The following is a 15,156-nucleotide window of genomic DNA, read 5'->3' as shown; positions in this document are numbered from 1 at the left end:
CCCTAGCAAACCCCAATCCCAGGAGGGGAAACCTGTTCTTTCTCCTGTTTTCTCCATCATAATAAATATCATCATCTATCTAGATCCCCAAACAGTCAGCCTGCAAGTCTTACAGATCCTTCCTCCTTCATCTCCTAATCTATACCCTTACCCATCGTTACTGCCACTGTCTTTGCTAAGGCCTCCTCTTCTTTTGCTTAGATTACTGCAACCCCTTCTATCCAGTCTCCCAGTCTCTAATCTTATTTTCCTCCAATCCAGTTTTCACAGATTTTTCCAGTTTGACAGACTTTTAAAACTAGAATCTTACCCTGTCACTGTCAGATGTAATGCTTCGATGGTACTGTAAAATCTTGAATAAAATCTAAACCCTTTTGCCCAGCAAACGAAGTCCTTTGCCATCCCATCTTTCTCCCTAGCCTTAAACCTTGTCATGCCTTAACTCAGCCTTCCTTTGATCCTCACTAGTAACTTCAGTTCCCAAACAAATCATGTTTCTTCATTTTATTTTATTTTTTGCTTCTGTTGCTCCCTCTGCTGACTTCCTACCTCTTCATCTGGCTAACTACCACTTACCTTTCAAGACTCAGTAAGGGTTTCTCTGGGAAGATTTCAGCCACAACCCATCCCTGGTTAGGAACCTCCTGTGTATGCCTAAAATATCACTCACCACACTGGTTCCTTCCCTACTAGGTGGACTTCAAGCTCCTGAAAGTTGGGGACCATGTCTAGTTTTCGTGCCTGCAGTACCCAGTAAGGAACCTGCCACATAGATGTTTTTTAAAAATGTTGAAAGAATCAGTGAATTTCAGTAGTCATCAAAATTAACATGCCTTTGAAGAAAATTAAGCGTAATTTAGGAGTTTGATTCTCCATTTACTTTTTAATTTAAAGAAAGATTTGAAGTAATCTATGAATGCCTCAGTAAGTGCAGTAATAAAAAGAGAATTCTCATTATCTGGTCTTTACCTTACACTATTTTCATCTTTGTTAAACACCTTATCTTATTTTAATCTGTTAGATATCTTATACTATTTTAATCTTTAATTATAGAAGAATTTCCTTTTAATAAGATAAATCACCCAGAATGCTGTTTAGGTGGTGATAAATTGAGTAAACCCTCTCTACCCCTTCATGTTTCCTATTATCAAGATTTAGGTTTTTCCAATATTAGTTCCAGGGATATGTGACAATGCTCTATAGCAAATAAATAAATCATAATGTAAATTAAAATGAATAACTATATATATTTACCTTTCTAAGGTAAAAGTGGTTGAATAATGATATGAAAGAAAAATAGGAATTGCTGTGGTTAAGAATGACAACTGCTGAATATCTATGAACTAAGTTTTTGTTCCTTATGAGTAAATATTGCTCTGAAATTTCAGGGAAAACAAATCTTTCACATAGGTAGCTACAGTAGTCAATAAATTATCAAAAACATCTCAGGCTTCAGTTGAGGCATCTGGATCTAATAAAAAGAGACCTGAACTAGAAATTAAGACCTTCAGATTCCAGGCTGGTTCTGCTGCAAACTAATGGGGCATTTTTAAGGCTTGTTTCATTATCTGTTTGCTTTTTTCCTTTTCTTTTTTAAAAACTATATTGGATGATCCCCAAGTCCTTTCCCAGCTCTAAAATTCTGTGAAACACTGGTAATTTTTCTCATGCAGATCATTTGATATTCTACCATCATTGTAATTTGTCTCTCTGATGTTTAAATAAATTTCCTTTTATGGTTTATAAATTTGGAATACAAATTAAATCAACTTCTTGGCATTATGACCATGGATACTTAGTATAAAGAAACTAGGTAGTTAAGTAATCGTTTATCAGACTTCTTATGACCAATTTTTCCCTCCTTTGTTTTCCTCTCTTATAGTTTCTTACTCTTATATTGCCTTAAAAAAAATTCAGTAGTGAGTATTATTTACAAGCTGGACTCTCGTAATATACCATCAACAAAACCAGTGGCCTTGTAAGATCTGGGTACTTGGGTTGACTCCTATAGAGCCAGTAGCTTCACTCTGTCCTACTACTGTAGACCTTCCTCATCCTGCCCAGCAGGATTAAAACTACATCACTTGTTACTAAGGAAACTAGGTGGGGTATTAGGCTGAATCCCTGCATCCTGTATCTTCCTCCAGCTAGTATCCTGTCTTCTTTCTTCCAAAGGCAAATTTCTCCTTTCTTTGTTTTCTCACCACACATTCATTCAAAAACACTTTTCAGAATGGCTTTTACCCCTACATTGGTTAGCGTCACTAATGACCTCCTTGTGGCTAAATCCAGTGGAGATATTTCACTAGTATTTCACTAGTGCCTTATTTAACCTCTCAATAGCCCTTCTTTCTGACACATTTTTTCCCTCTTGGCTTCCATGACATCATTCTGCCGGTTTTCTTGTTACCCTCTGGCTGCTTCCTCTTCTCTTCGTACCTTCAGTGTTAGTGCTCCGGCACAGGCCCTGCTCTTACTTTACGGACTGTCTAGGTGATGCTACCGTACTCTTAAGGCTTCAGGTGTTCTAAAGAGTCTCAATTCTGGATTTTCAGTCCAGGTCTCTTCTAATCTTGTACATCCAGTTGCCTACTAAACACCTCCATCAGGGATCCTACAAGCATCTCAATCTCAGGGCATCTAAATGGTTTCATTATCATGTCTACTTTCCCATCCTCTCTCCTCCTCATGACTCCACAGCCACCACTTAAGCCAGAAACATCTAGAAGCCATCAACTTGACTTCCTCTCTCTCACTCCATGAAGCTCATTAGTCACCAGATTCTGTCTGCACAATTACTAAATTTCTTAAATTAGTCTGTTTATTCAGACTCCTGTTATTCCCTGATTCCAGCCACCATCATCTTATGCCTGCATTATGCCAAGGACCCCCTATCTGCAATCCCATTTTCCATATCTTTACAAAGCAGATCTGATCATGTCACTCCCCTGGTTAAATCCCATGACCTTAAGTAAACTCTGAAATACATAAAATTGCTTATAATGTCCTTTGTGATCTGGTTCCTGCTGGCCTTTCCAGTCTTATCCTTTGTCCCTTTCCTCACACACCCAGGCCATCCATCTCTGTCCCTCAGAAGTGCCCTGTTTTCTTTCACTTTGAGGACGTTCCCCCTCTCCTTATTCCTATTCCTAGCTTTGCTAACTCCTAAGATGAGAATGGGTGGTGTTATCTTCTTTAGCAAAATCTCACAAATATGAATTGGGTGCCCTTCCCCCTTCCTGTATATTCTCCTAACACCCTATACTTGCCTGTCTGGATTCCCCACTAGCCTGTAAGCTCCACAGAGACAGGAACACATCTATTTCATTGATATATTTCCAATGCCTATCATCGTACCTAATACTTAGTAGGCATTCACCATATATTGTGAATGAATGAATGGTTGAATAAATATAAATCTATCAGAACTACCAGAACACAAACAAAGCTCAAGTTCACTCGTTAGTATATATCAAGTTTGGAGGAATTCTCAGCAGTCTATAGCCATATCCATAGTGGATGCCTGACTCCTCCCCCCATCACCTTTTAAGGATTTAACTCCCAACACCACTTAGTACTTGTTATTTTCAGGTTAACCTCAAATTCCTCACTTGTAAACAGGATTGCTGAAATCAGTATAAAAGTGATTTTTAAAGAGCAATGAATGTATTATATAAATGTAAGATGCTGTTATTATTCAGAGAAAGCTTAAAATAAACATGAATGCTGAAGATGACTATTTTACTGGTGATTTTGACAGTTTTCTAGTTGCTTTCCTCTCTTCTGCTCCAGCAGACATCAGATAAAGATGTCTTCATAGATGGAGGGTCAAACTCATTACATTTTGCTTTGCCTTCCCATATTTCAACTGGACTTGAAGACTAAAATTGAACTGAAATATGGTCAAGATACCATGAATGCAAATTCCCCCAACTAGTAGTTCTGCATGTTGGGGGTGGGGTAAGGATGTTGTTATAGATTATTTTACTTATTACTCATTACCTCGCTTACTTCCAATGTGTTTGAGGCAGCTTTAACGAAGACACACAGATCTTGGTTAAACAGGGGTAATCAAATTAAAATAGAGGTAAAAGAATAATTCTGAAGTTATGGCAGTAATTATAATTTTTTTAAAGCTCAGAAGAATAGTTGTTATAAATGAGTGTTAAATTTAGCTCCCAGCTTTCTGGGAGTCAAGGAAAAGCCTGAATGAGTTAGCTCTTAGTCTGAGCATATAAATTTGTCAGGAGAAACAAAACATTTTTTAGTCCTGAACTCAGTCAGAGTAAAGCATGGATCTGCTCGGAATAGTGAACAATGATAACAAAACAGTTTTATAAAATATGCAGGATAAATGTACATGGCCATTTCTTGTAAATTTCTTAATTTACACCAAAGATACAAGTACATTATGCTTCTGTGAAGGAATTTCTGCCTGGAGCTGAAGTAATGGCACTGCATTTGATAACTTTGATTCAGGACAGAACCAAAAGAATCTAGCTAATGGTGAGTTATCCTATCACTCTGAATTGTTTCCAACTGAGTTTTGATAGGTGCTGGATAAGACAATCTAAAATAGCAGTCACTGGTATCTGAAGAAGTATTCTGTAGAGCAAATGGAAAATATATATAACTGTTTTAAATGGACAAAGGCAACATTTTCCCCTAAGAATTAAATAGCTGTAGTTGTATTATTTGAAGGCCTATTTTCAGAGGTGACCTGGAAAACATCTTCAGTCAGGTCCCAACTTTCGTCTACCAGTTTTTGTCTTTTCAGTGCAGATTTCCAAGAGCTTTATTCATGACTGACATTTAAAAATGGATACATTTGCCTGTGCCAGGCAGTCCTCAAAATAACCCGTAAGGTAAGTATTATTAGTATTCTCTTTCAACATGAAGAAAAATTAATCCTAGATGTGAATGATCAGGAAACTTAACTTTCTGGCTTTAATTTTTAAACCTCTTAGAAATTGTCAAATTAATATAGAATAGAAGTTTATAAGTTCCACTTTTAAAACTATTTCATTCATTTAACAGTTATCTGGTGAGCTCCTTCTAGGAGCTGAGGAAATAAAGAACAGCAAAAATGTCAATGTTAGTTGGAAGTTAAACGGACGTCTGTCAGAGGAGGGAGCAGGGAGATGTTACTATTGCTATAGGGTGGTCAGAGAATGTCTTAGAAAACAACCTTTTTGACGATTTGGGGGGAAAAACTAAAACCTGCTCGCCAAAACAACCCTGAGAAATATAGCTTCCTCCACCACTATTTCATCATTTTACCATCTGTGAGTTATCGTCTGGGTAACTGTTTTCCCAGTCTAGGTTTTATATGATGGAACACCAAGTTCCCGCAACTATGCAAACAGAAAAACGTGCTTTTAAAAAGGAATCCTGCCTCTGTCCTTTATTTGAAAAGGAATCCTGCCTGTGTCCTATGCTATGATTTTCTTCAGGTGATCTGGAATCTTTCCCCGTTCTCGGCGCATGCAGCTCCAAAGTGGGCTGGAGACCTCTTCTCTTAGCCACCTCGCGGCCCGCACCAGTGACCTATCAAGGTGTAACTGTGGTGGCAGAGGCTACAACACGGGCCCTAAAGTCGCCAGCGACCCCCACCTTGAGATCAACACCGGAGGCGCGGACGTCACCAGCCTCCTTTTAGGGCGGAGGAGCGGGTGGTGAGTTCCGGGATCCCAGCCTTGAGCCTTGAGTGCCGCCCCCCGCCGCCCTGCCCCGCCTCCGCCCGCCGTGCCCCCGCACCCCGTCCCCGCCGCGCCCCGCCCCGCCCCCGCCGCGCGCCCCGCCCCCCGCCGTGCCCCGCCCCGCCCCCGGCTCTGACTGCGCGGGGAGCCGCCTGCGTTAGCTCCGGGCCTCAGAGCCGGCTTCCGCGGTCGCCATGACGGCGGCCGTGTTCTTCGGCTGCACCTTCATTGCCTTCGGTCCTGCGCTCGCCCTCTACGTCTTCACCATCGCCACCGAGCCGTTGCGCATCATCTTTCTCATCGCCGGGTGAGGCGGTTGCGCCGGGAAACCCGGACGCTCGGGCTCCCCTCCCCCGCCGGGGGCACCCGCGACCTCTGGCGTCCCCTTCTAACGGCTCCACCTTGTTGGGTTTTGGACAGGAGGAGGGTTGAGGGGGGACAGCGCGACCCCGCTCACTCGAGGATCCTCGCCCTCTTCCGAGGGTCTGCGGGAAAAGAACAAGAGCCCCGGGACCACAGCGGCGGGCTCAGAGGAAGGGGCTCCCATAGTGGGTCAGAGCCCCTGGTGCCTGACTCCTCAGCCCCATTCCTGAGGGTCCGTGAGTGGGCTTCAGTGGGCCGTGAAGCCAGTAACATTGTGTGAAAAAATTAGGATACGTTCATATATGCATCCTTCATTTTTCTGAAGAGGGAGCCCCTCATTTCCCTCAGATTCGCGAAGGCATCTGTAATCCCCAAAGGGTAAAGAACCATTAGAGTCTAGGACAGTAGTTGTCGCCCTGTGCCAATTGGAATCACCTGGCGACCAGGTGCTTTAAAACGTACTGATGCCCCCCCCCCCCCACCATCATCAGCTGAGTCAGAAGGCCTAGGGGGTGGAATTCGGGCTTCAGATTTTTTCTAAAGCTCCCTAGGTGTTCCAGGCATGCAGCCGAAAGGTGGAAACCTGTGAAAACACCGAAGCACCTGACCGTGCATCTCCTCCCGGGAGCTTGGTAAATACCGAACTCTGGCGGCTAATGTCATACTCCCAGTTTTCACCTGTCTGGCAGCTCTTACTGGGACATACCACGTACCCCCGCCCTCCACGAGTCTCACTTGGCACCAGACTAGGCCAGTGATTCCCACTTTCTTGAGCTTCTTCACCTACCACAGCTGTATTGAAAATGCTGCATCGCATGTGTCATTTTAAAAGCAATAGAGCTTCTGGGCTAAAGGTTTGTAAAGCTTGCTGTAGTCATTAGAATCCACTGGAGTGTTGTAAGAACTGGACCTGGAAAACTGATCTCCATCCGAGCACAAGTTTTCAAGCTCTGGATTTGATACCAATCACTCTTTTCATAGAGATGTGGACATTTTTCTGGAAAAGACACTTATCTTTGCAGATATCTGACCATTAAATCCATAATTTCTGGTAACTTTTGAAGATATGAAAATTATAATGGTCGCAGATTGTATATTTTGTTGTTTTGGCACATCAGTGGGCAAAGCATTGAGTAGGAAAAGCAGCAAATAACCGAGTTTCCAACTAGAAAGTCCTGGCAGATGCACTTGCAGATAGCAAGGGCAATGAAAAAGTGATTGTTCGGAAAGCCTCACCAGGGAAAATGCACCATTGGTTAAAAATAACTGATCCAGAATATCAATTTATGAGGGTTTTGTGAGGTTTTTTTTAACATTATTAAAAAGTCAGGAAATCTTTTCCTTCTCGAGCAGGGTTTTTTTTTGCTTTTGAGTCATTATTAATCCTGTACCTATGTTCATTTGTAACTTTGTGTTTTCCTAATTTTCAGAGCTTTCTTCTGGTTGGTTTCTCTACTAATTTCATCCCTTGTTTGGTTCATGGCAAGAGTCATTATTGGCAACAAAGATGGTCCAATACAGAAATACATGCTGATCTTTGGAGTGTTGATCTCAGTTTTTATCCAAGAAGGATTCCGGTTTGCATATTATAGACTTTTAAAGTAAGTTAAATGTTTGCTTTACCTTTTTTACCTAGTTAGATTTGAATTATGATTTGGTAATTTGAAACATTAATATAGTGTGGTAACTGAGGGTCCTTGCCTTCCTACATAGTTCTAAGCCAAGGGATTGGTACATTTCTAGACTGAAAATACAGTATTCTGTTAACTTGTGGTCCTTCCTTCCTTCCTTCCTTCCTTCCTTTCCTTCCTAAAATATTTATGGAGAATTTACTCAGTGCCAGACACTTTCCTAGGCATTGGGAATACATCAGTGATTAAAGACAGAGGCTCTGGCCTCATGAAGCTTATATTATAGTAGGAAGAGACAGACAACAAATGAATGAACAAGAAAATACCAAATAAGAAATGCCATGGAGAAAAATAAGCTAGGGAAATAGTCATTGAAACAACGGCAAGAAAAACTGTTCTAGTTTAGATTTTATATGTGCTTCTCTTTGCGACCACCTAAGGTACATAATTCTTATGGAGATTATGCTTTGCATTATTTTGACTGTATTAGGGAAGATGGGTTTACTGTGTGACAGTTCCTGTAGTTTCAAATCTATAATAGAAAAACATATTTAGAAAAAAAAAGAAAACTTGAACAGGAGCTCCCTTTTTGGACCAGAAGGCCAGTCATCTGTAGGACCCATGGGGGTCTTGCCTGAAACATAGCTTGAACTTGGAACCATATTTTCTTTTTTTTTTCATTTGAGGTTTACAACAAGATGTTATGGGATACGTATAAATAGTAAAATGGTTACTATAGTGAAGCAGATGAACGTATCTATAATCTCAGTTACTTTTTTTTTTTTTTTGCTCTGTGACAAGAGCAGCTGAAATATATTTAAGTAAAATCCCTAATACAATATAATTTTATTAACTTTAGTCCTCATGTTATACATGAGATCTCTAAACTTGTTCATTCTCTGTATCTGCTTTTTTATATCCTTTGACCTGCATCTTCCTATTCCCTCTCCCTCTCTCCCCAACCCCCATGGTCTCTGGTAACTATTATTTCATTCTCTGTCTTTGTATTTGAGCTCGTGTGTGTGTGTGTGTGTGTGTGTGTGTGTGTGTGTGTGTGTGTGTGTGTGTTTTCCTTAATTAACTCAAACTTTTATCATTTCTTTGTGTTGCGAACATTTAAAATCCTCTCTTCTAGGTAATTTAATGTATACAATAAATTGTGAATTATAGTCACCCTACAGTGCTGTGGAACACTAGATCTTATTCCTCCTATCTAGCTGTAATTTTGTATCCGTTAGTCAACCTCTCACTATTCCTCCTCCCCTGCTCCCTTCCCAGCCTCTGGTAATCACCATTCTACTCTCCACTATGGTATCAACTTTCTTAGCTTCCACATATGAGAACATGTGGTATTTCTCTGTTCCTGTCTTATTTCACTTAACATAATGTCCTCTAAGCTCATGTATATTGCCACAAATGACAGAATTTCATTCTTTTTTTTTTTTTTTAGTCAGTTACTGATTCAATTTTTATTTATTTATTTATTTATTTTTTAAATTTTATTTTGTCGATATACATTGTAGCTGATTATTGCTCCCCATCACCAAAACCTCCCTCCCTTCTCCTTCCCCCCTCCCCCCCAACAATATCCTTTCTGTTTGCTTGTTGTATCAACTTCAAATAATTGTGGTTGTTATATCTTCTTCCCCCCCCCCCGGTTTGTGTGTGTGTGTATGTGTGTGTGTGAATTTATATATTAATTTTTAGCTCCCTCCAATAAGTGAGAACATGTGGTATTTCTCTTTCTGTGCCTGACTTGTTTCACTTAATATAATTCTCTCAAGGTCCATCCATGTTGTTGCAAATGGCAGTATTTCATTCGTTTTTATAGCTGAGTAGTATTCCATTGTGTAGATGTACCACATTTTCCGTATCCACTCATCTGATGATGGGCATTTGGGCTGGTTCCAACTCTTGGCTATTGTAAAGAGTGCTGCGATGAACATTGGGGAACAGGTATACCTTCGACTTGACGATTTCCATTCCTCTGGGTATATTCCCAACAGTGGGATGGCTGGGTCGTATGGTAGATCTATTTGCAATTGTTTAAGGAACCTCCATACCATTTTCCATAGAGGCTGCACCATTTTGCAGTCCCACCAACAATGTATGAGAGTTCCTTTTTCTCCGCAGCCTCGCCAGCATTTATCGTTCATAGTCTTTTGGATTTTAGCCATCCTAACTGGGGTTAGATGGTATCTCAATGTGGTTTTGATTTGCATTTCCCGGATGCTGAGTGATGTTGAGCATTTTTTCATATGTCTGTTGGCCATTTGTATATCTTCCTTAGAGAAATGCCTACTTAGCTCTTTTGCCCATTTTTTAATTGGGTTGCTTGTTTTCTTCTTGTAAAGTTGTTTGAGTTCCTTATATATTCTGGATATTAATCCTTTGTCAGATGTATATTTTGCAAATATTTTCTCCCACTCTGTTGGTTGTCTTTTAACTCTTTTAATTGTTTCTTTTGCTGTGCAGAAGCTTTTTAGTTTGATATAATCCCATTTGTTTATTTTTCCTTTGGTTGCCTGTGCTTTTGGGGTCGTATTCATGAAGTCTGTGCCCAGTCCTATTTCCTGAAGTGTTTCTCCTATGTTTTCTTTAAGAAGTTTTATTGTCTCAGGGTGTATATTTAAATCCTTAATCCATTTTGAGTTGATTTTAGTATACGGTGAGAGGTATGGATCTAGTTTCATTCTCCTGCATATCGATATCCAGTTATCCCAGCACCACTTGCTGAAGAGGCAGTCCCTTCCCCAGTGAATAGGCTTGGTGCCTTTGTCAAAGATCAGATGGCAGTAAGTGTGTGGGTTGATTTCTGGATTCTCTATTCTATTCCATTGGTCAGTGTGTCTGTTTTTATGCCAGTACCATACTGTTTTGGTTATTATAGCTTTCTAGTATAGCTTAAAGTCAGGTAGTGTTATGCCTCCAGCTTTATTTTTTTTGCTGAGCATTGCTTTGGCTATTCGTGGTCTTTTATTGTTCCATATAAATGTCTGAATAGTTTTTTCCATTTCTGAGAAAAATGTCTTTGGAATTTTGATGGGGATTGCATTGAATTTGTATATCACTTTGGGTAGTATGGACATTTTCACTATGTTGATTCTTCCAATCCAAGAGCATGGAATATCTTTCCATCTTCTTGTATCTTCTCTAATTTCTCTCAGCAGTGGTTTGTAGTTCTCATTATAGAGATTTTTCACCTCCTTGGTTAACTCAATTCCTAAGTATTTTATTTTTTTGATGGCTATTGTAAATGGGCAGGCTTTCTTGATTTCTCCTTCTGCATGTTCACTATTGGAGAAAAGAAATGCTACTGATTTTTGTGTGTTGATTTTGTATCCTGCTACTGTGCTGAAATCATTTATCAATTCCAACAGTTTTTTTGTAGAGGTTTTAGGCTGTTCGATATATAGGATCATGTCATCTGCAAACAGGGACAGTTTGACTTCATCTTTTCCAATCTGGATGCCCTTTATTTCCTTCTCTTCTCTGATTGCTCTGGCTAGTACTTCCAACACTATGTTGAATAGGAGTGGTGAGAGTGGGCATCCTTGTCTAGTGCCTGTTCTTAAAGGAAAAGCTTTCAGCTTTTCCCCATTCAGGATGATATTGGCAGTGGGTTTGTCATATATGGCTTTAATTATGTTGAGATACTTTCCCTCTATACCTAACTTATAGAGGGTCTTTGTCATGAATGAGTGCTGAACTTTATCAAATGCTTTTTCAGCATCTATAGAGATGATCATATGGTCCTTGTGTTTGAATTTATTAATATGGTGTATCACATTTATTGATTTGCGTATGTTGAACCAACCTTGCATCCCTGGGATGAATCCCACTTGATCGTGATGAATAATTTTTCGTATGTGTTGCTGTATTCTGTTTGCTAGTATTTTAGTGAGGATTTTTGCATCTATATTCATCAAGGATATCGGCCTGTAGTTTTCTTTTTTGGTTATATCTTTACCTGGTTTTGGTATCAGGATGATGTTTGCTTCATAGAATGAGTTTGGGAGATTTGCGTCCGTTTCAATCTTTTGGAATAGTTTGTAAAGAATCGGTGTCCATTCCTCTTTGAATGTTTGGTAAAATTCTGCTGTGAATCCATCTGGTCCTGGGCTTTTCTTTGTTGGGAGCCTTCGATAACAGCTTCAATCTCCTTTATTGTTATTGGTCTGTTCAAATTTTCTACGTCTTCACGGTTCAGTTTTGGGAGCTTGTGTGTGTCCAGAAATTTATCCATTTCCTCCAGATTTTCAAATTTGTTGGCGTATAGTTGTTTATAGTAGTCTCGAATGATTCCTTGTATTTCAGATGAATCAGTTGTAATATCGCCTTTTTCATTTCTAATTTTTGTTATTTGAGTCTTCTCTCTTCTTTTTTTTGTTAGCCATGCTAATGGTTTGTCAATTTTATTTATCTTTTCAAAAAACCAACTTTTTGATTCGTTGATCTTTTGAATTGTTTTTTGGTTTTCAATTTCATTCAGTTCTGCTCTGATCTTAATGATTTCTTTCCGTCTGCTAACTTTAGGATTGGATTGTTCTTGTTTTTCTAGTTCTTTAAGGTGAAGTGTTAGGTTGTTCACTTGCCATCTTTCCATTCTTCTGAAGTGAGCATTTAATGCAATAAATTTTCCCCTCAATACTGCTTTTGCAGTATCCCACAGGTTTTGGTATGATGTATCATTGTTTTCATTAGTTTCAATAAACTTTTTGATTTCCTGCTTGATTTCTTCTTGGACCCATATGTCATTAAGTAGAATGCTGTTTAATTTCCATGTGTTTGTATAGTTTCCAGAGTTTTGTTTGTTATTAATTTCTAGTTTTAATCCATTGTGGTCTGAGAAGATACATGGGATAATTCCAATATTTTTGAATTTATTGAGACTTGATTTGTGACCTAATATGTGATCTATCCTGGAGAATGATCCATGTGCTGATGAGAAGAATGAATATTCTGAGGTTGTTGGGTGGAATGTTCTGTAGATATCTGCCAATTCCAATTGGTCTAGAGTCTTGTTTAGATCTTGTGTTTCTCTACTGATTCTTTGCCTAGATGATCTGTCTAATATTGACAGTGGAGTGTTCAGGTCCCCTGCTATTATGGTATTAGTGTCTATTTCCTTCTTTAGGTCTAATAGAGTTTGTTTTATAAATCTGGCTGCTCCAACATTGGGTGCGTACATATTTATGATTGTTATGTCTTCTTGATGGATCAGTCCTTTTATCATTAAGTAGTGTCCCTCATTGTCTCTTTTGATGGTTTTTAGTTTAAAGTCTATTTTGTCAGAAATAAGGATAGCTACTCCAGCTCGTTTTTCTTTTCTGTTTGCATGGTAAATCTTTTTCCATCCTTTCACTCTTAGTCTGTGTGAATCTTTATGGGTGAGGTGGGTCTCTTGTAGGCAGCATATAGTTGGGTCCTGCTTTTTGATCCAGTCAGCCAGTCTGTGTCTTTTAATTGGGGAATTTAAGCCTTTTACATTAAGAGTTGTTATTGAAAGGTGTTGATTTATTCCTAGCATTTTATTGGTTGTTTGGTTGTCTTAGGTGTCTTTTGTTCCTTGCTTTCTGATTTACTGTTTGTTTTCTGTGTTTGTTGGTTCCTTAGGTTGTAGATAGTGCTTTTGTTAGCTTGTTTTCTCTTCATGAATGCCATTTTTATTATACTAGCGGGTTTAGATTTTTCTTGGGTTTTTATGGCAGTGGTAGTTATTTTTCAGGAACCAAACCCAGTACTCCCTTGAGGATTTCTTGTAGGGGTGGTCGTGTGGTAGTGAAATCCCGCAGTTTTTGTTTGTCTGAGAAATATACTATTTGCCCCTCATTTCGGAAGGATAGCCTTGCAGGGTAGAGTATTCTTGGCTGGCAATCTTTGTCTTTTAGTATTTTGAAAATATCATCCCATTCCTTTCTAGCTTTTAGGGTTTGTGATGAAAAGTCTGATGTTAACCTGATTGGGGCTCCCCTATAGGTGATTTGACGCTTCTCTCTTGCAGCTTTTAAGATTCTCTCTTTGTCTCTGAGTTTTGCCAATTTGACTATGACATGTCTTGGAGAAGGTCTTTTTGGGTTGAATACATTTGGAGATCGTTGAGCTTCCTGGATCTGAAGATCTGTGATTTTTCCTATACCTGGGAAGTTTTCTGCCACTATTTTGTTGAATATGTTTTCAATGGAATCTCCATTTTCCTCCCCTTCTGGAATACCCATGACTCGGATATTTGAGCGCTTATGGTTGTCTGATATCTCTCTCAGATTTTCTTCCATGTCCTTGATTCTTTTTTCTTTCTTTTTGTCTGCTTGTGTTATTTCAAACAGCCCATCTTCAAGTTCAGAGGTTCTCTCTTCAACTTCGACAAGCCTGCTGGTTAAACTCTCCGTTGTGTTTTTTATTTCGTTGAATAACTTCTTCAGTTCAGCAAGTTCTGCTACATTTTTTTTCAGGACATTGATTTCCTTGTACATTTCCTCTTTCAGATCCTATATACTTTTCCTCATTTCATCATGATGTCTAGCTGAGTTTTCTTGTATCTCATTCAGTTTCCTTAGAATTATCACTCGAAATTCCTTATCAGTTATTTCAAGGGCTTCTTGTTCTATAGGATCTAGAGTTTGAGATTTATTAACTTTTGGTGGTGTACTTTCTTGATTTTTTGTATTTCTGGTATCTTTTTTTTGGTGTTTATTCATTGTGGCCGGGGGTTTCACAGTCCACCGGTTTGAGACTAATGACTAACTAGGATGTTGCTGTGGTTGCCAATTTCGTATGGCTCCCTCCGTGACTGCTCAGTTGGCCTCTAGTGCCTTGTGTGTGTGGTTGCCTCGGATCTTGGGCTTCTCCGGGGAGCTACCTTTCTGGTCAGCTTGTACTCTGCTGGGCTGGTGGATCACGTACCACAGGGTGTGTGATCTCTGTTGAGCTTTCACTTCCTGTGCAGGACTTCTCCCTGTTCCGTGTGCTCTGGCCCAGGCTGTTAGATCGTGCAGTGGCGACCCCACCGGGTGTGTGGTTTCTGTCAAGTCTCCGCCTCCCTGGCCGCACGTCTCCCCACTCTGTGCGCACTGTGCTGGGCTGGGGTGTGTCTTCTGCACCCCTCGTCTATCAGCTGGGCCTTCAAGACCCTGCTCGGCACCGCCTCGCCCAGGAAGTCTACCAGGTTTCTGCTAGGCACAGACGACCGGTCTCTCTGGGTGCCTTTGTAACACTATGTAGATCTTTCTCGGGTCTTGTTCACCTTTGTATCCCCCCGGTATAAACCGAGTCTAGCGCCCACCTGCAGCCTGGTCTCCGGCAGGTTCAAGCGGACCTGGGAACTCTCCTACCACACTATTCCCAACCAGAAATTCGTTAGGCTTTTTTCCAAACTGGTGGCCGCATAGATGGTATCTGCCTCCCAGTAACAGGGAGTTTACCTGGGGCCGGAGTCCAGGGTGTGGTGGAGTGACAGTTGGCCC

General features: G+C 40.1%; 1 protein-coding gene across 2 annotated transcripts in view; it reads left to right on the top strand.

Annotated features, from left to right (window-relative positions):
- The first annotated feature begins 5,848 nt into the window (after positions 1–5,848).
- APH1B (aph-1 homolog B, gamma-secretase subunit) overlaps positions 5,849–15,156 on the top strand; it is a 37,719-nt gene continuing 28,411 nt past the window's right edge. For both annotated transcript variants that reach the window (XR_010022898.1, XM_063089341.1), the window contains exons 1-2: positions 5,849–6,006; positions 7,493–7,663. Coding sequence is in view for 1 of the 2 variants with exons in the window: in XM_063089341.1 (XP_062945411.1) it covers positions 5,894–6,006; positions 7,493–7,663 (284 nt within the window). In the remaining variant the exon portion in view is untranslated. The remainder of the gene's footprint in view (positions 6,007–7,492; positions 7,664–15,156) is intronic.

The sequence above is a fragment of the Cynocephalus volans genome, chromosome 3 (genome assembly GCF_027409185.1).
Source record: "Cynocephalus volans isolate mCynVol1 chromosome 3, mCynVol1.pri, whole genome shotgun sequence".
In the NCBI taxonomy this organism is placed as follows: Eukaryota; Metazoa; Chordata; class Mammalia; order Dermoptera; family Cynocephalidae; genus Cynocephalus; species Cynocephalus volans.
The sequence above is the reverse complement of the archived record's forward strand: the minus strand, read 5'-3'. Positions and strand labels throughout refer to the sequence as shown.